The following is a 21,867-nucleotide window of genomic DNA, read 5'->3' on the forward strand; positions in this document are numbered from 1 at the left end:
ACAGATTAGGAGTGTCCTGCTGCCAGCTTTTCCTGATACCTATTTTGTCATCTCATTTCGAAGATTTTCCAGTACGTGGTAGAAAGAGAGATGTGGTTTTCCCTTAATTCAATCATCTGTGACACTCCTCGCGTGTATTTATTGCCCTTGAGGTTGTTCAGAACCCGATCATAGCAATTCTAGGAACAATAGGACATTGCATGTGGTATGTGGAGCAGCAGGCCAACTATGCTGGCCACTAGTGACCGGGCCGCAGCAAGTTATGTCTATTTTTGTTATGTTACGATGCTTTATCAGCTGCTATGGTTATCTAGCGTCTGAGTGAGATGAAAGTGGTAATGCCGGCGAAATGTATCCAGGGTTCAGCACCAAAAGTTACCCAGCATTTTTTCTTAATGGGTTGTGGGAAAACCTCGTAAAAACCTCGACCATGTAACTTGTCCCAACCAGTATTTGAACCCGGGCCCGCTCGTTTCATGATCATGCATGCTAACCGTTACTCCACAGTGGTGGAAAGCAAGCCATGTTAAACAAAGGAGAAGCGAAATGTCGCTAGTAAAATTCAGAACTACAGACTGTTCTTTGCGAATTGACTGCAGTAGTCAAGTGTAAGGTGTAACTAGTAGTCTGTAGTGGCGAATTCAGAATGCTCTAAAAGAAAATGCACGTTTTCAAAGATATTATAAAATGTTATCATCACAGCCTAATGAAGGAGAAATATGATACGATCCCGGAAATATTGTTGAAATCGACGGAAGCAAATTTGGGAAACAAAAATGTATAACAGAGCGATAACATGCCTGACATTTACTTGTGTCATTTTTGCGCGAGGCACTTAATTTGTCTTCAAACCCTATCTCACTTAATCATTGACAGTGGGACTACTTGTCACTAAAACATCTCCTCATCAAACTCTGTCTAACTTTGTTGCTACCAGTGGCGCTACTTCTCAGTAAAGTTGAAAAGGACGAGAGTGGAAGAGAGGAAGGAGCAAAATTTCTCCTGGTAAATACAACATAAGTAAACGTCGTGCCGTATGTTGGCGACATTGTGTACTTGGTTATCGTAACGGCACGGCTGAAAGTTTTCACACCTGTTCTCCTGTTCAGCGCAATTCCGTATACTCTATAGTCTATGGAAACAGCGATACCTGCCTCTCCCTTCACGTAATTATTGCCTCCTGTTTAGTCAAAAACGGTTATTAGAACACCTTGTACGGTTACCTGTAGGAGTAAAATACATGTACAGTGTTAGGCCTATGTCTTGTTTGGGAACAAATTAAAGCGACACGAGGGAATGGAATTTTATTGAGATATCTCAAGTTTCTATCTCAATTCTTTGATGCGCCCCAAGCGCTGTGAAGTATAGAACAAATATCGGAACATCAAACGGTTAAACATTTTTTTATAATAATCTACAAATTACTATTTCAAAGCATATTTCAAGTCATTTTAAGCGTCTGATAACACACGTCACTTACAAATACTAATTTAGGTAGTCAATACTAAAATACCCACTTTAAAAAAATTAAAGAATTCTTGAATTTTAATGAAATAATTACTTGTGACATCTTGGACAAACGTACATATTACAAATGACTAAGTAAATATATTATACCATATTTAGTTAGTGATACAATTTGTGTAATGTTTTGCAACTTATTTTCCAAATTTCAAGTAATATATTCAGACTTTGTATTGAATAATTTTATTAGCGACCTTGATTGTAATCCTGCAAGAACAAAACCATATCGACTGTTTTCCCCACAAACACTTTTGAATGTTTCTGTTATAAGGTGAACATATCTCTCAGTCGCTCGAGTGTGGCATGGGAATTTCAGCATGTTAATGTTCATCTCCTGCCGTGAATGAATTACATCTAATATTTCTTTTCCTTCTACATTCTTTGTTACTGGTGGTTCGTGTCTCTGTGTTTCTTGCAGTCAATGAGTTCAGTGTAATCTTTAGCTTAAAAATTTACTTCTGGAACACGGGACATTCTTACACTTGAAAAAGAATTCGGGGAACGTTTTGCTGCTGTAATCCTTCTGAGTGCTAGCTGCTGAATGTCTCTTCTTTCATCAGTTATCATCGATAAAAGAATGTTTTCAGAATGAGCAAGAAAGCTATTTCTCTGGATTTCTGGATCAATAATGGCCTTTATTTCTTTACGTAAATATCGAGACAGATTTATGAATTTCCAGAGATGACGTGAACCTTCTGTTAACTTTGGTTTCATTTTAATGGAAAACCAGACTGTTGCATATACTTTAATAACATATGTTACAAATATTATGCGTTTCTCAGAAGATTTTTCTGTACTGATATAGAGTCTGAATATTCTGCTTGCTGTAGTCAACCATCTGGAATGGCTTCCGTGGTAACAAATCTGTGGAACAGACACCATTTGATACAACTTGACATACATCATACAGGTATTTCTGGTCTGTACTTAGATCATTTTAAAAGGGGAAGATCTCCACATTTCTTTATTGCTTTCCCAATTGGCTCAGGCAGAGACGTTGGTCTTACTGTGTTACCATCCATTCTATGAAATAAATGTCTTAAGGGCAGGTTATTAGTATGAAGAAGACAAAAAAACCATTGCAAAGGCCGATTTAGTTCCACTTCCAATAGATGTATGACTCCACCTTTGACTCCAGTGTTTACATTTGTTTCCATCACATCCTATTACTTTGAGGTTTTATAAGGAAATATTCTGTTTATGGAAAAATGATAACATCTCTTGTAAGATAACTATGATTCACCACTTGGAACTGTAGTGACTTATGTATCTTGAATCTGGTTCTTGAACAAGTGTGTAATGATCTTCCAATTGAGTAGATGCATGGAACTTGTAATCCTTCTTAATTTGAACTGTTTTAAGGGTTTTTCTTCTATCGAAGTACAACCCATTAAGAGGGCAGGAGTTTTCAGCAAATCTTTCCATAGCTTCCTGTCTAAACTTCTTCCTTTCTCTGCGTACTTTACTACGATCGATGACATTACTTGTCTCACTATCATATCCAACACCAATGTCTTGCAAAAGAGCACTAGCAATAGAGGCGGCTGCTCGATCTGAAAGGCCACGTCGATCACAGTCACTTGCCATCTTTAGAAGATGCAATTTCATTTGATTTTTCTTTATTCTGGTCGTTGGTTTAATTCTACTTTTATTTCCTTCCCCATATTCTAATTCTGAACTATTTTCAGATGCAATACTTATCGGATATTCTGTTGACAATCATCTCCAGTCTCCTTTATTCCTTCACCTTTCGTTCCTCCTTTTTCTTAATATGCCGGGTCATTTTAAGGTCAATACCACCAATTACCATTTTCCTCATGGTTCTCTGATCAACAATGAACTCTCGCTCATCACTTGGAAACTTCTTGTATTTGGACACTTGCATTTTGAGAAGTCTGTACATTTGCAAAAGGCAATATCGAATAACTGTGAATTAGTAGTTTTGCAGCAGTTTTTAATTTTAGTTTTATAATTTGTATCACTTTCTCTACCTTTGAATGGTTTAAATATGTTTCTGTATTTATTGTGTAATTGAATGATGTTTCAACTACACGTTTGTCCGACAAACGGTTTGTGAGAAATGTGAGGATAGATGCTTTCCTCCACATATTCTCAACATCTACGGAAACTGTTTCTGCAATATCTATGATGTGTGGTTCTTCTGAATGAACATCAAGTTTCATGATCCATCTCACAGTTGACAGTTCCTCACTACATCAGCATTGATGGGAAGAACATTTTCTGATATTTTTGCTGGAGTGCCAGATATTGGGAATTCTGTTGTGTTCCTTGCATTTGAGGTACCCTTACCCCTTTCCAGTATCTCGCTACGACTGTGATCCATATCCTCTCTCAAACTGAAAATGAGATAATGTAATAAATTAAATAATAAGAATAAATAAAAGCTCATTTTTTCTTATTTTTAACTATAAGGAAATTTTCGAAGCCTCTGGGGCGCATCTAAATATTAAAATAAATCGAAAAAAATTTCTTACACGATCATTTGACATCAAATGACAACTTTTGAAAGCTCTGCCGAATTTAAATTCTGAAATTATTTTTTTCACTCCACCCTTCTGGAGACGTCTCCAAAATAATGGTTCAGGAGAAATGGAATAGGCATCGGGCTATTCGCACTCCGTCAAATTATCTCTTTATTACATCCATAAAGTCACCTCACAGTCCGAGTGGTCAGACCTCCGGCCTGTCACGCAGACAGCCCGGGTTCCAGTCCCGGTTAGGTCTGGGATTTTCATTGAAAAATCCTTAGTGATGTTTGTGGTGAGCAAGGTCACAGTTAGGTTTCTCTTGAGGTTCTCTAATTTTTCCCCATATCAGCCATCTACATCATTCCATCACTATTTCTCTAGTTCGTCATTATTCCATAGTATTCCCCGATCGCCGGCCGGCGACGCACGAAGGGGGCTGGTCTAGGAACAATGGGGGTTGCCTGCTCGAAACCTAGGTACTCGGCGAATCTTAGTGTAGTCAGCCGGTATGGGTTTAGAAATGCGCCTAGCTTGAGGATTAGCGCAATAGATCGTTGATGGTTCCTGCTTCTGAATAAAGGTGCTCTCTCCTTATGAGTTATAATTTTTATAGTTGATTTCTTAGGGAACTTTACATTGCATTGCCTTCGCCTGACATTCGTTACAATTTAGTTTGAAATATGGAGGTGCTCTAGTATATCTAGCCCTCTCCTTCTCATTGCTTCCAAGCATTCTATAGCTTGTACTCGTTCCATTTTACGATGTGGTTGAAAACAGAACGGTTTATGATTGATTGATATAATCACGGACCTACACTCTAACAAAAATCGCATCACCAGACGATTCCATCCCTAACTAATCTATGTTTTGTGTACATGAAGCCCTGGTAATATAACTTTTTGACAATCTATTTCTTTGCTAGTGAACTTGATTTTGTCACATATAATTTTAACTGTGATTAACAACCGAAACTGTTACTGTGGATAATAGTAACAATTGATGAACAGTGAAACCTGTTAAATTAACACAATGAAAAATAATATTATTTAACAAGATGTCATTTGGACAGGTTTTAATTGACGAACATTAGCTGTAACAAAATTGTAATTGTGACGAACCTTAACAGTAACGAATTGTTCTGAGTACGAATACAATGTGACGAGTTCCCGAATTCCTTTCCTATTCTCTTTACAGCTTATTTTCCTTTCATTTTCTTCTTTATTTTCTTTTCGTTTGTTTCTGTTCTTCACTTTCAGTCATGACTTTGTAAGCTGCCATGGAACCATGCTCTGCAAATTCTGTCAACAAGACAGCTGAAGTGCCATTTCTCTCGTAACACTCGCCATGCTGGTGGAAAACATAGCTAATCAACAATTGCCCATGCTGTTGCAGGTATACCAGACGTCGCAAGGCTATTTTGTAGTGACTCCGGAGAAGAGGCGCCGTGACTCGAGTCACCAGCGGCGCCACAGCCGCACGGTGGCTCCTGACGACGCGCGGCCCATGCTCATGTCCACGGAGGAGGCGCTGGCCTACGTGCACGGCGAGATGCAGACGATCCGCGACGGCGACGTGACGCACCAGGCTGTGCAGACCAACCTCGCCGATGTCATCTGCGGAGGTGAGTTGCGGCTTCCATTCCTGCTTTTCCGATATTAATATTTGTTTATTGTATATGCACAAGTAACGTCTCGTGTATGTGTATGTGTATATATATATATATATATATATATATATATATATATATATATATATACTGGGTGAACAGTATAGAGCGGAACAGTTTTCACGGCCGGTCGGCAATGCACGCGGAGGTGAGGGACTCAAGCTCGCGCGAGGATACATACATACATACATACATACATACATACATACATACATACATACATACACACACACTGTACATACATACATACACACTGTATATATAGTCTATATAGACACAAACTGTGACAAAAATAATATAAATTAAATTAAAGCTCTATAGATGGTCAACAGGATCAAAGAACACTACAGAGCACTTTCAGATAATACAGTACAACAAAAAAAGTATAGTTGAGTTAGTGGGGTTTAAAAAGGGCTATTTGCGCCCTTATCTAAAATCCTTCACAAAACAGAAACACAATATAATAATCAGAATGCTTAAAAGAACTAAAAAAAGCGTTGTCACGATTAAAACGAGGTACACTATATACTGTAGTTGAAATAACAGTAATAGCAATGATGATGATGATAACGATAATAATGATAATAATAATAAATACGGTAATACATTGCATATTAAGGATAAAACTGACAGTAGCATAGTTAGAATATTATATGTAATGGGTAAAGCCGAAGTTGTGCAACCTGACAAGTGTTTAAGAAGCACTTCCATTAACTAGAATGTAATTCTTTAGTTTAAATTTGAATTTTGATATTGTTCGACAATCTCTGTCATGGTCACGGAGACAATTCCAGAGGTGTGAAATCGATATGCCGAAAGATGTTCTGTGCACAGGAATAGAGGGAAAAGGTACTTGTCCCGGGTTCGAGATAGTGGAAGGTAAACAAAACTAGATGCTAGGTAAGAGGGTGTGGATAATTTTAAATAGTAATAAGAGGGAGTTGAAGAGTTTTCTTTCTTAAAGTTGATTCCAAGACAACAGTTATAGTAACAGTGTTACATGATCGAATTTTGTAATGTTACAAACGAAACGACGAAAAGTGCGAAGGTTAAAAAACGCTATGTCTGGGTTTACATTTACCCTGAAAAAGGATGAAAATGAATTAATGAAAGGATGAATGGATCGACAGATTAATTGGTTGGTTGGTCGGTCGGTCGGTCGGTCGGTTGATTCATTCATTCATTCATTCATTGCCAGAGACAAGCAGACGGAGGGATGGGTGGGTAGCTTGGCTTGGCTTTTTGGGGACCTAACCCAGGAAGTCTTACTTGACCCATTTTGCGCCTTCGTATGCAATAATTGTTCCAAGTCAGACAGATGGCATGGGTGACATTCTTGAATCCAATTCTGACAGATGGTCCATCCTGCCTCAGCCCTCAAAGTGCCAGGTCTTAACCAGCGACGAGTACCAGATGAATTCTAGGACCTAGAGCTCCAAGTTCTCCTATATCCTATACGATTAATGTCATGTCAAATTGGTTAAAGAAAAAATATACATTTTTCCTAATTAATTCCGAGGTCTAGTTGTACTTATAAATTTATAATTTAGATTACTAGTTCTCTTAAGAGAAATGAAGCAATGGCGGCTAAGATTGGTTTTGGACAGAACACATGCCTTTTGAGGCTTAGTATAACCCAGGGATACTAAACATACGTACTTTCTCCACCCCCTATCCGCGACTCTGTTTTCATTCTGTTGTAGTTAGTCAGCTGCAGAACGTAAACATTCAGTGGCGAGCAGTTTACAGAATATTTTAAAATGACACTGTCTACAGTACCAAGATAAACTTTCAATAAGGAATGGGAATATGGTTACTTTGTTGGTGAAAAAGGTAATAAAGCTAATTGCCTATTTTCCTGTTCATTTTTGTTACACGTATACTGCATTATAATATAAGACGTCATTTCAGTGCTGCCCATGGTAAATATTACGGGGAAAACAATTCGCTGCTTCTTAGAATTAAAGGCTAGTGTTAAACTAGTTAGTATTCAACTACTTCAAGTCTTAAAATTTTAAATGTCCATATATCCATTGAACTTTACGCTTAAATAAATGCAGTAAGTTATAGCTAAGGTAACTTATTTCTGTTTTCACAGCGAGCTACTATAGATGAATTGACGGGTCTACAATGGATTAGTGATCTTGCATTTCTAACAGATCTGACTGGTCATCATAATACAGTGTGTTTCAAAAATACGGGGCATAATTTCAGGTATGTATTTCCCACATGTAGACAATCAAAATAGTTCATTACAACATGTGTCCGGAAATGCTTTATTACCGAGTTATGGCCTTCACAACATTGAAATTCACCGGAACGTTTTTCTTTCCGCAGATCGTTGCCGTCAAAGGAGACATTAAGAGGGCACTCTGACAGTTCATTCCGAGGCGAAGGTTACATTCAGTGTTGTGTAGGCGTAAGACTGTGCGACATGTATTCAAATCAAGAGCTGGCAGAGATACACTTCATGTACGGTAAGGCGGACGGCAATGCTGCGCAGGCTCGTCGTTTGTACCAGGAGAGGTACCCAAAGCGACAATGTCCAGTCGGAAGACATTTGTACGTCTCCACTACCGTCTGTGCGAGTATGGAAAATTTAACTCTCCTGGTTTGGGAAGGGGACGACCAAGATCTACAACTCCAGAAGTACAGGAGGAGATTCTGGAGGCTGTGAACATGACTCCTTCTATCAGCACACGAAAGGTAGCGTTGCAAGTCAATGTTCCTCATACGACTGTCTGGAGACTGTTGAAAGAGTATCAATTGTATCCTTATCATTTGCAACGTGTACAGGCCCTGTCACCAGCAGATTACCCTGCACGAGTTAGGTTCTGTCAGTGGTTCTTGCAGCAGTGTGGTGTAAATCCGAACTTTCCTTATTTACAGATGAAGCACAGTTCACACGAGATGGCATAACAAATTTCCACAATCAGCATGTATGGGCGTATGAAAACGCACGTGCAACTGTTCCATCTCATCACCAAGTGCGGTTCTCCCTCAACATGTGGGCCGTATCATTGGTGATCGATTAGTTGGACCCCATGTACTTGTAAACAGACTTACGGGGCAGGCGTACACAAACTTCCTGGAAAACACCATACCTCATGTTTTAGAAGACACTCCACTGATCAATCGTCAACACATTCACTTCTTGCATGATGGCGCTCCTGCACACTTCAGTCGTACGGCTCGCCGGTACTTGGATCGAAGGTTTCCTGATCGATGGATAGGTAGAAGTGGCCCAATTGATTGGCCTCCACGCTCACCTGATCTGAACCCTCTCGATTTCTACTTGTGGGGCCATTTAAAATCATTGGTTTATTCGTCTCCGGTGCCTGATTTGGAATCCCTTCGGAATCGAATTGTGGCATGTTCTGAGGACATACGCAATACTCCTGGAGTTTGGGATCGTGTTCGCAGGTCAATGAGACATCGATGTGAGGTCTGTATTCAAGCAGGAGGTGGACATTTTGAACATCTTCTCTAACGAAAACGACCTGCGGAAAGAAAAACGTTCCGGTGAATTTCAATGTTATGAAGGCCATAACTCGGAAATGAAGCATTTCCGGACACATGTTGTAATGAACTATTTTGATTGTCTACATGTGGGAAATACATACCTGAAATTATGCCCCGTATTTTTGAAACACTCTGTACAGCCAACTGAATACACAACTGCAACCATGATGCATATCATGAAGACATTCATGGTTAAATTAACTTCATATAAAACTCAACTGAATAGTCATATCACATATCACTTCCCTTCTCTGGATGCTTTGGAAAATAAAATGCTAGATATACATCTCCATTCTTGAAAGCTTATACTCGTATACGTAATTTGAGATCTGATTTTCAGATATTATGAAGATATGTCTCTCTTCGCAAACCATTAACTTTTGATCCTGTGGAGTTGCAACTAGAATTGTTTACAATGCATGACAACACTTTCAAAAAACATCAGAGAAAAGTGTTCGAGATTTATACTAGTGTCGTGCAATGTAGAGACCTGCAAAACTGCGCACACAACCGGTTTAGATTCGACCGGTCGGAGCTCAACCGGCTACGATGAACATCGGGCCGAATAACTCGGTTGTCGAGCGGTTACGCCTGATGTATTGCAGAGTAGACAGAACATCAGGCGGATTTACATGAAACTAACGTTTTTCAAGTACACAGCCAGAGTAACAAGGAAATTTACGTTGTCTTATTGAAAAAAAAAGTGTTTGCAAGTATTCTTACAGTTCATTCGACACTATAACACATGTATTTTCTTTATAATTCTGAACTTGTAGTAACTTTATAAGTATCGTTTATATTTTAAACTTTCAGAGTTTTACTAATGAAAGTTGCTTATAGGATATGTTAAACAATGTTATAATTTTTCACACAACAAGACGTGCACAAGCCATGTATATTTTTCTTACCAATAAACGCTATATAGCTGGCGTTTTTCTATACCAGTGTTAAACAGTATACCTCATAACTTCATCATTTGATTACGTCGTAACTCTTTCTCGTCACATATTGACTGAATCTTGTTCGATTTGTATAACCCAATGATCGATATTACATAAGTTCATGTAAGATCGCGAATTATTTAGAACACAAATCTCACACAGAAAGAAATGGTAAGGAGGAAGAAAATACGATCTCCAAATAACACCAGGTACATTTGATCATACAATAACTCTTTAACATTTTCTGAGTATACAAACAGAGTAATAATATTGAAGGATATTTATTTTGTTGAATTACAAAAATATGTTTGCTTCAAATAGGAATACAAATAATTTGACACTTTAATACATTTATTTTTGTATTTCGAACTTGCAGTAATTTGACTAGTAACAAATAAATGAACAATGGACACAGTGACATCGAAGGACATAGACGTAATGTATAATGTGAAATATCATAATGTAAACATATTCAAAAATATAATTACAATTCTTTATAAAACAAAATAGGAAATAAGTACATAAGTCCATTATGACGTTTGTACTTTAAACTAAAAAAAATGTATAGGCCTACCTCTAAAACAATGGTTGCATGCTTTTTAATTATTCTAATCAGTTGCAATATTATTTATTAAGAAATCAATTTAAAAAGATAAACAGTAATGTTATTTTCAACAATACGATTACTTTGGTTCCCAATGGTTGTTGTTCTGTACAAAATAAGTATAATTTATACATTTCTAAACTACGAATAACAAAAGAATAGCAAGGTTTAGAAACAAATCCTTCTGTATAGAAAAGATCTACTTCAGAGAAAACAAGTGTCATTCAAAGAACTATTTTATTCCACACGTGCTAATATCAACTATTTGATGTTCACAATTATTATTAGGGCCTATTATCATAGACTACATGGTCAGAGTTGACTTCTTGTGTTTATGTATTAATAAATCTATTTTACTAGTCTAAAGTTACGCTCGGTGGAAACACTTATTCTTGGAATGGCCAATATTCGTTTCACATGTGTTGCTAGAGAGGCTAGAGTTGTTTGGTGATCTTTCCATCAAATTAGTATGTAGAAAATGAAATGAGCATAATGTATAATGTGAGATATAATAAGTAAATAAATCCAAAATAGAATTACAATTAATCACAAAACATAAAATTAAATAATTATTAACTCTAAATGCATTCCTCCAAAACAGTAGCTATTCATATACAGGGTAGAAGTGAAATAACCCTGCAGATTGTACGGGGCGATAAGGTTCACTTAAATGAATGGAAAACCTATATTACGTTTATGACTTTAGTCATAGTAAACATACTAAAAGCATTGGTTGTAGTAGGTTCAGAAGATATAAAGTTATTTTTGTTTTAATGAATATTTAAATACTTATATAGTCACAATCATACCATGGCATGATTGTGACTATATAAGTATTTAAATATTCATTAATATGTCAAATCTACGGACGTATATACGTCATCCAACATCGTAAGATTAAGTTTATATTTTTGTTTTAGTTTTACTATTGATCGAGTTTACTGTTTTTTAAGTGTGTCATTATTGTAATATTATAATTCAGTTTTCTAGTGTAACCTTGGTAATCTGTGGATACCGAAAGTTTTTTTCTGCAATTTACGCTTTACAACGTCTGTAGTTTCACGGTGCATGCTGTTTGTTCCTCTTGATGATTCGCAGCTATAATATCTGGATGGTTCACCGTGATCTTCATTTTATACGCCAGAGCCGTCCACCCACAGAGAGATCGAATCAACTCGAATACTCGTTAAACTGAATACTGAGGCAGTTCGCAAGCAGATGTGCTTCGCATACTGCCTATAAAGCCAGGCGTTCAGTAGCGCTATGTAAGTTCCTTCGGTTTTCAACCGGTTTTGCAGGACTCTAGTGCAATGTTCGAACATGAGAGGGGATATCAAGATACTACAAACTTCGCCCTACTCCATAGGCATCCCAACAGTACGTGGAAGTGAAACATGTAAACTAAAAGAACTGAGTCCATTAAAAACCGGTAAGAGACCTTACGTTCGGTTCATGTTTGCCAAGTCTTTGTAGAACTGAAACTCCCTTTGCGTTTGTTCAATCTTTCCTCTTCCTTACCTATGTTCATTGCCCTTCTTCTTAGTTCCTCTTCTTCCTGCTCCTTTACGCTTTAGCTGCATAAGGGTATCAGACACATATCTTGCGAAGTTACGCATAGTAATTAGTACAGGTTATTTTTCTTGTTATTAATATGACTAAACATTCACATAAATATACGTATAAATAAATCAAACAAAATATATTTAGAAAACGCGTATGTTCAAAGTACCGACTAGTATGTGCAAAGTTAAAACATGAGAGAGGCAACGCCAAAACATTGCAAACTTCGTCTTATTCCATATAAAAAAACTAATCGCAAGATATGTGCTCAAATCCTTAAGCGGCTTAGGCGGTTTAAAATAGTGTCCTGCAATTTCGAACATGAGAGAGGCAACCAAGGCATTACAAACTTCGTCTTATTTTGTATGAAAAACTAATCGCAAGATCTATGCTAAAACATGAAGGGGTGGGAGTGGAGGATAGCGAATATTTTTGTAACGAAATGGAACAAACACGACAGACCTTCTGCAGCGCGAACATCGACGAATGTCGAACTTCATAATCGACTAACGTGAATCGAACATAGTGCCTATAATACTTCCATCATTTGTATAGTCACACAAATATTGTTACCGAGCAACTGTGATGTATTTGAATATTATGCGAAGAATATAATTATAGCTATTTTCTTTCGGTAATTGGTATAATAACAACTGTTTATGTATTTTAAAAACATAATGTGATGTACCTACATGTACTTACATTTCTGTCGAAGTTTAATCATATTTTTGTAATAAAAGTTACCTGTCCTTACCTCTAAATAAAACTTCACAGATTCGTTCTAAAATCCTTCCTCAGCTAAAAGCATGAAGAGTTGGGAGATGAGTGTAGGAGAGGCCAGCGAACTGAAAGGCCACAGATCATACAAGGGGCGAGACCGAGCGAGCGAGACAGATCCGCTTCTTCAAAGCAGACTTCTGTTTTTGTCACGCTCGACAAACTTGAACCGAGCATACAGCATGAAATGCACGACACTAATTTATACCAGTTATTGCTAACAGAATGTATTAACATGAACAATTTTATTATTTCACAAGTCGTATAATTGCAATGTTTGGATCGATATATTATTGTGGACAGTTTTTTTTTTACGAATAAGTGTAAATCAGTTAAATTATTATCATATTGTCTCTGTGTGTATGTACCAACACAATTCAGTTGAATATTGATACATTAGTAGAAAACAAGAGATGTTAAGATCAGTTATTCACTAAATAGAAAAAGAGGTGTGTGTGTGTGTGCGTGTGCGTGTGCGTGTGCGTGTGCGTGTGCGTGTGCGTGTGCGTGCGCGCGCGCGTGTGTGTGTGTGTGTGTGTGGACTTATCAATATTAACCTAATTTATGTTTAGAGTGGTGATTGTTTTTACAAGATGAGTTACAAGTTTGTACAAAACGCCACTGAAGCATTGTTTTAGATTGAGAGCGATGCGTAAACATCAGTCGTGTCTGAAAGATTTGGAGTGAGGTTGACGTCATACTTTCCCATTCAACTGAGTTTGACATAGCTGGAATAACTTTTGAAACCTCTAGTTATCAGCAGTTGAAAAAGGACAAGTCCAATGTTGTTATGCACTTATAATTAGAAAACTAGTAGAGAGATATGGTATGGATTAGAAGTCAGCTTTGGTAAAGACATTTGTCTTGTCATTCAAGGACACGGCATGGTCTTGTGAGGTAACCATAAAACGGTAACAGAACTTAAATACTTAAGATTCTTCAGTGGATATTGTTCAGCTAATATTTCATGTAGAAAAAACCGGAGCTGCTAAGAACCCAGTAGAATACGAAGATGTTAAAGGATAAAAAGAGCATTTTGATAATCATTGTAGAGAAGGCTGGCTCCCATTATACAAAACATTAATGCCGTAGAAATGGATTGGCTTCGAGAAAGTATAAGAATTTATCGAATATAGCATGTCAGGAACTCATATGCTGAGAAATTATGAGAAAATCCTCTTGGGAAAATAAGAAGACTGGTTTCGAAGAGTGGTATGTGGGCGTTTGAATAGAATGTTGGAAAATAGAATATTGAAAATGAATTTTGATTTGTTGGAAACGGAAGAAGAAAACTTGGAACATCACACACAACATGACGTTATAAAAATGACGCAGGAGGTTCGGTTAAGACATAAGACATATAGACAAGGATCTTTGGAAAAAAGTCTAGATTCATGGAAAATGAGGAAAAGCCTGTGAAGTAAAAGAATTTGCTATGTTTCAACAACAATTTTATTGTGATCGCCCGCATAGCCTACGTATATTAGTTAAGAGAACAGCTGCCGTGTGCATGGCACGATGTTGATATGCAAGTTCAGTAAATACTCCAACGTAGTAAGCGGTAATTATCTTCCTTATTGTTTGTGACCTTTGTTAGTGTGCTGTATAAGGAACTGAACGGAAGCGACACACTGACATACACGAAGATAACGTTCATTTTAATACCCAACGACAATGGAAAATCGGCATGAGCACATTCCCGTTACAAGAGACGGAAGTGGATTATCGCACACTTTCAGTACGTCAGAAGTACATACCGTGCCAAAATGTGCAGTTTTACTTCGTATTATGCGAAATGTCATTCTGGCAATGCAAACATATTTTTCCTTTGCCATTATCATAATCTCATTCGGTCCATTCCCTCATCACTGTCTGAAGATTTTGAATCCTAGTTGTCTCATGTTAGTAACACTTGTGAGGTTCAGACCTGTCTGCGGACAGTTGACTAAACAACACCTCTGGAAGACAGGACAAGTAAAACACACCAAGTACCTGTGAGAGAGAGATAAAACCGGATTTTTGGCCGAAAATGCTACCACTTGAAGCACGGCGAAGAATTAATAATAATAATAATAATAATAATAATAATAATAATAATAATAATAATAATAACAACAACAACATGATTTGGACAAACTATATAGATGAAGTATTGACGATTTTCTTCTGTTAAATCCTAATAAATGTTGCTTTATGACGTATTCTAAAAATAAGACAAATTGCTCAAAATTCGTATGAAATTAATGGTGTGAAATTACTTAGAGCACAATCATTTAAGGATTTGGGTATTTATTTTACACATAACTTATGTTTTAAAATGCACTTAAATCTCGTAGTAATTGATGCATATAGAAAATTAGGATTTATAATCAGAAATACAAAATAATTAAAAAATGTAAATACTATTGATACTCTATATATATATAAAACTCTAGTTAAGAGTAAACTAAAATATGCGTCTCTAATATGACCATCTCATTCCAGTCCCATCAGATGCAAATAGAAAGGATACAGAAAAGATTTTTACGCTACTTATATATAAAACATCACGTGTCGTCTTACGACAAGCAAATTTCATATAATCAGTTACTTTTTTAATTTAATTATAAAACTTTAAAATCTGGACGATTAATAAATAGCCAAATTTTACTCTATAAGACTGTTAACGGTAGGCCTATATTGAATAACTGTGATTTTCTTAAATTCCTTCAGTTCAATGTAAAAAGAACAATTACGTAATAGGCAATCTTTTGTTATTCCAATTCCTAGAACTGTTTTCTTCAAGAACTCTCCATTGTTTGTTATGTGTAATACTTACAACTACCTGTATTTAAACTGTGATTCTCAATTAGATTTCAGTTTAACAGTTAAAAAATTTCATACGATATTAAAAAGAATTGTATTTCCATATATATTTAAATTATGAATAAGTTTATTATAAAGGTTTTTATTCTAGTTTTGAAATAATTTTGCATTATTATATTGACATTTGGCACTATATTAACTGCAATATTATATGCTAGCATCTATTACTTTTATGTATTTTCTTTCTTTCGTTTGTGTTGTTTGTTTTGTTTTTTCTTATTATGTATTTTGTATATATATATCAATGTAAGCCACCTATAATTGGAAGCTTGCTTCTGTTGGTGGTGGATTTAAAATAAAATAAATACTTACTTACTGGCTTTTAAGGAACCCGGAGGTTCATTGCCGCCCTCACATAAGCCCGCCATTGGTCCCTATTCTGAGCAAGATTAATCCAGTCTCTACCATCATATCCCACCTCCCTCAAATCCATTTTAATATTATCCTCCCATCTACGTCTCGGCCTCCCCAAAGATCTTTTTCCCTCTGGCCTCCCAACTAACACTCTATATGGATTTCTGGATTCCCCGTGAGTGCCACATGGCCTGCCCATCTCAAACATATGGATTTAATGTTCCTTATTATGTCAGGTGAAGAATACAATGCATGCGGTTCTGCGTTGTGTAACTTTCTCCATTCTCCTGTAACTTCATCCCTCTTAGACCCAAATATTTTCCTAAGAACCTTATTCTCAAACACCCTTAATCTCTGTTCCTCTCTCAAAGTGAGAGTCCAAGTTTCACAACCATACAGAACAACCGGTAATATAACTGTTTTATAAATTCTAACTTTCAGATTTTTCGACAGCAGACTGGATGATAAAAGTTTCTCAACCGAATAATAACAGGCATTTCCCATATTTATTCTGTGTTTAACTTCCTCCCGAGTATCATTTTTATTTGTTACTGTTGCTCCCAGATATTTGAACTTCTCCACCTCTTCAAAAGATAAATTTACAATTTATATATTTCTATTTCGTACAATATTCTCGTCACGAGACATAATCATATACTTTGTCTTTTCGGGATTTACTTCCAAATAAAATTAATAATAATAATGATAATAATAATAATAATAATAATAATAATAATAATAATACGTGAGGAGGAATAACGAGACTATGAAAATTGAAGGCATCATTCTTATTGTTTTAGCATCTTTGAAAACATACAGCAGCTTGAAGCTACTGGACTTACCATGAATTGAAGAAAGCAGCGACACTTTACATTAAGTGAATCAAGGATTGCAGAAACAGCACTTGCCACTATGTGTGGCGTATTGACATGTGCTGTTTCTGCAATCCCCGATTCAAGTAGTATGAGTACAATAGTTAGAAAGTTATGGAATGGTGACATGTGCAGAACCTTGTTCCAACTTGGGAAAATAAGCCTACTTCGTGGGAGTTACATGACAATAATGAAGATAATCCGTCAGAATAATTTAGTAATAGTTTCATACTGTATTGAAGTTATCATTGTTTACTTTAAAAAGTCATCCCTCAAATAATTTTGTTTTCATTTTGCATTAGTTCACATTATTTTAATGATGGATTGAACAAAAGAAATCAAATATCCTTTATGTACAATCGAAACAGTCTATGATCGTCCCACCTGTGTAAATACTGTATCATAAATTTGCCTTAAAAAATGAAAACTTGCAGTTCGTTATTAAATCTTGTGTATTTAGAAGCCTGTGGTTGGATTCTGACCGAGCGATCGAAGTCGACTGCAGACGTGCACCGCGGTGCGTGCTGGTAGTCACGCACATGAGCTCCTTCAGTGCGTTTACACCCGTGCCCGTGGAGTGTGAGTGGAGGTCACATCGTAAAGTTCTGCGGATGTTGTGTATAGCTGTATATACTTCACACGTGTGGCAAAGTTGCGTTATTATCGGAGAAGCTCACAATTTAGAATCAACACAATAAAACAATATCTTTGAAGGGACGTTATGTCCGTATTCATCTTTTGATCCAACCTTACATTGTGGTGTTTTCAGCGAGACATGTGTAAGGTGAGAATTCACTGATGAAATACATCTACAATGATAATTACAATGATGATATACCGATAAAACATTACAAGAGAGCAATACTGTATTTCATAAAAATGTTGAAGGCTTATTTCGAGCTTGCGTTGTTATACTTGGATGACAGATTCTTCTAATTACTGATTACACTAAGGGATATAGCGAAATTGAAAAAATCGACTTTCAGTAGTTGGCAAAACTAGTCAATACATCTGTCCTTTAATGGAGCATAGCCACTTCCGTTATAAAAAGTAATAATAGATATGAGTAGATCACAACACATCAGAAATATATCTTCGAGGAGTGGATCAGGACAGCACGTTTGTACATCTACTTTTTATGTTAGGTTAAGTTCTTTTCAAACTGAAATGACGAGTGAAGCGTACAGTTAAAATTACTCTAACCTAACCTAACTTAACATAAAAAGGAGATGTGCAAACGTGCTGTCCTGATCCTCTCCTTATCTTCGTGGTCAAATTCAAGAAGAAAACATACATTGATGATAATGGTTCTCGTATTGTTAACTTGAAACAGAAAACTAGGAAGTTACGAAAAATCCTGTACTGAAATACTAAATTTGGAAGATTAGGATGCAGAAAAAATTGCAGAGATTCCAGTCATAATATCTGGTACTGGAATCATACTATAATCACTTGAAACACAATTGTTAGATTTACTGTAAATAATAAATTTCCTATCTGAAATTAAAATAGAAATAATGTTACAAAAATATTCCACATCACAAAGAAGTTCTCCGATTTGGGCTAAAAATCTAAATGACCCGGCATGGAGCTCGCTAAAAAATCGGCAGTTGATGATGATGATGGTGATGATGATGATGATAATGATGATAATAATGATAATGATAATAATAATAATAATAATAATAATAATAATAATAGCCCATCTATCGTTGATTTTTCATATCCCTGTTGTAGTTTCCCCTTACAAAGTAAATGTTAATCATCTCATGTCGAAACACCCCCTTAGATTGCGTTAATGATCTCGTGTCGAAACATCCACTTAAACTGCGTACACAGATCTCCACAGCAAATGAACAGTTATAAACAATTATCTGCTCATACTAATTGTAAAGGTGGGTAAACAACAATGCGTACTTGGAGAGCGTAATTGAAATCTGATCCGACGTGAATCACTACTGTGTCATAAAATAAGCTCGTCAATTTAATGCGCTTCGCCAGCTGAGTGAGCTCGATCTAAACTGTTCAAGATCAGGACATCTCAGTTTTTAGATAATATTTTGTGCAAGCTGCAGTTTCTCAAAGTTACAGTTATTATGACCAGCTAATATTTTGTATTTGTGTCTTCGTGGAGATGTAACAATGTGCTCAGTTTGAGGGGAGGTTTCGACATGAGTTTATTAATAGTTCCCTTGTTGGTTCGTATTTTTTTTTATCCTACACTGAACAGACGTGAGATCAAATAGACTCCGTGCAAGATAACGCACTACGTAAAGGCCTAATAATTCATTCGCAATTTTATTTTAAGATTTCCTTAATTTTAATTACATCCATAACTTAAACATAATAGACTCATATTATATTTCAATACAGTAATTTATATAGCAATAGCAGAGGAAATTTTTATATTTCCATGTCACTAAAAACATGAAAATATAATTAGAAAGGATCATATTGAAAGTTCATGAAATTGTTTCTTTTTCTCACAACGATAATAGCCTACATAAGTGATGATGTCGCTCGTTAAATAATAATAATAATAATAATAATAATAATAATAATAATAATAATAATAATAATGTTTATTTAATAATAACAAAAATTAAATTTAATAGGCATGAAATTAAATTTTCTGTTTCCGTGATTCTGTTAGTCACTTAATACATGTGAACTATAGTATTTTTGCACGATCATATATTTAGAACTGCAAATATTGTATAAATTTACGATACCTACTGTTTGCATCGAAAACGCATTTTAGTGAATGTCGCTATTATACAAGCAAGGAATTATTAGTTTGCTAAAGAGTTTAATAAAAGTAAAGAGTAGACTTACGGTTTTGTTTTTGTATCTAATGATGTAATTTAAACACATTAAAAATATGTTATTGATGGGGCTTAGACGCATTACATTACATTATAATAGAAACTCGGACAATCAAAGTAAAATAATTGTTTCAAAATATGAATGTATTGATTTTACGGCACTAACATGATATAGCCTATAGGGCCAATCGTGTTAGGAGTTCGTTGAACGCATTCTCATCAGTTCCTAGAAAATTGCTAAATAACCGAGAATCTTCCAATGCCGTCTATATATATATATATATATATATATATATATATATATATATATATATATATATACTGGGTGTTCATTTCAAAGTGTGTCATGACGTCACTGTTGTTGAGTCACCGATTTGAAGCGAGTTTCAGCTTATATGTCAGAGAAATTGCCTATTATTCAAGGCGTTCAATCTGAACTTGAGAACGTGTACGGTATAACTTGAACGTCGTAGCAACAGATGGCGGTCTGTACGGTCTGTGTGCTACCATAACCTCTTTCGAACTGTGTTTTGCGCGGGAAAGTCGTACGCAGGATATTTGTTATCATCGGTTGCGTACGGCAACATTCCACAACACAAATCAAATCCTCCGTGTCCATGTTGACCGTCGAAGTTAATGTCAACAAATACGTAAGTAATCGTCTTAACCTTCTCCCCATATCCCGTCAGTACGTGTTTCCAAACAGTTCACATTCCTGCCACTACCGGCGTTACCGTACGTATCGGTACGTACTCTTCAGAATGAACGCCGTACTTGCTAGGCTACTTCTCTGGCTCATAGGTAATACGCCTCTGCGGAAGTGTAGGAATATTGAATTCTCGAGGCTCATCGGCTAGCCATATGACGGCATACAATGAGCCATGACACACTTTGAACTGAACACCCAGTATATATATATATATATATATATATATATATATATATATATATATATATATATATATATTCCCTGTAGAGAAAACTTTTTTTATTTTTATTGCAAATCATTTTCAAACGTTTTATCGAGGTTTTTTTCCACATGCTGTCAATCAGAAGATATTTGTTTTCTCTTCCTGTCGTCAAAGTAATCGTCGTCCTAACCAAACGGAAAAGTTACCCTCCTCTTGCGTTCGAGTTAACTATTTCCCAGAACTGTTTTACAGCCCCCGAGAGACCAACAACCATCAAACACCGCCGTAAATGCCAAGCCGCCCTTCTATCCGTATGTAAGATTTCTTAAGTCCGAGTACGGCCATTGACAGACACTTTTCCCAGAACCGCGAGACAGGCAGGGGAATTAATTTTCTACGGTCAGTAATTGTTGATAATTGCTGCTGAAACCCGCAATTTTTATCCAATTAAGTCTGCACACCGAATCCCATTTCATGCAGTATTCATATTATTCATCGCAGTGCAATCAGAGCGCTCTACCAGAGACTCGTGAAACTGTCCATTCAGACATTCCTTACGTTCTTACCGTGGCCATTAAATGCGTCAGTCTGACAAATGACTTTCGCAGCAGTTTTTATGACTGACGACGCTGCACTGATATTCTACCATTGCCACAATACTGGAACGTAGAATAGAATATTTTATCCATCATATTTCTGTAAGATAGACCTGTTAGAATTTTATATTGCTCCACGTCTGCCTTACTTGACAATTGTGTTCTGCTATGTCAAGTCGTACGTGTCCTTGCTATTCCCATCCCGCCTGACTATTTTCAGGCCTAAATATCTGTTTCTCCATGACATACACCCGTAACTCCTACAGAAACTGCGCTTTAGTAATGTCACTAAAACTAATCTAATAGATTTTTGAATCGAGGAGACCTTGGCTAGGAAACATTTTGCTTTATTATTTGCAGA

At 36.3% G+C, this 21,867-nt stretch overlaps 1 protein-coding gene across 1 annotated transcript in view; it reads left to right on the forward strand.

The window, feature by feature from the left end:
* ko (Stork-head domain-containing protein knockout) overlaps positions 1–21,867 on the forward strand; it is a 698,943-nt gene that overhangs the window by 647,033 nt on the left and 30,043 nt on the right. The window contains exon 5 of the mRNA XM_069818178.1: positions 5,406–5,634. Within this exon, the coding sequence (XP_069674279.1) occupies positions 5,406–5,634 (229 nt within the window). The remainder of the gene's footprint in view (positions 1–5,405; positions 5,635–21,867) is intronic.

Source organism: Periplaneta americana, chromosome 2 (assembly GCF_040183065.1).
Source record: "Periplaneta americana isolate PAMFEO1 chromosome 2, P.americana_PAMFEO1_priV1, whole genome shotgun sequence".
Classification (NCBI taxonomy): Eukaryota; Metazoa; Arthropoda; class Insecta; order Blattodea; family Blattidae; genus Periplaneta; species Periplaneta americana.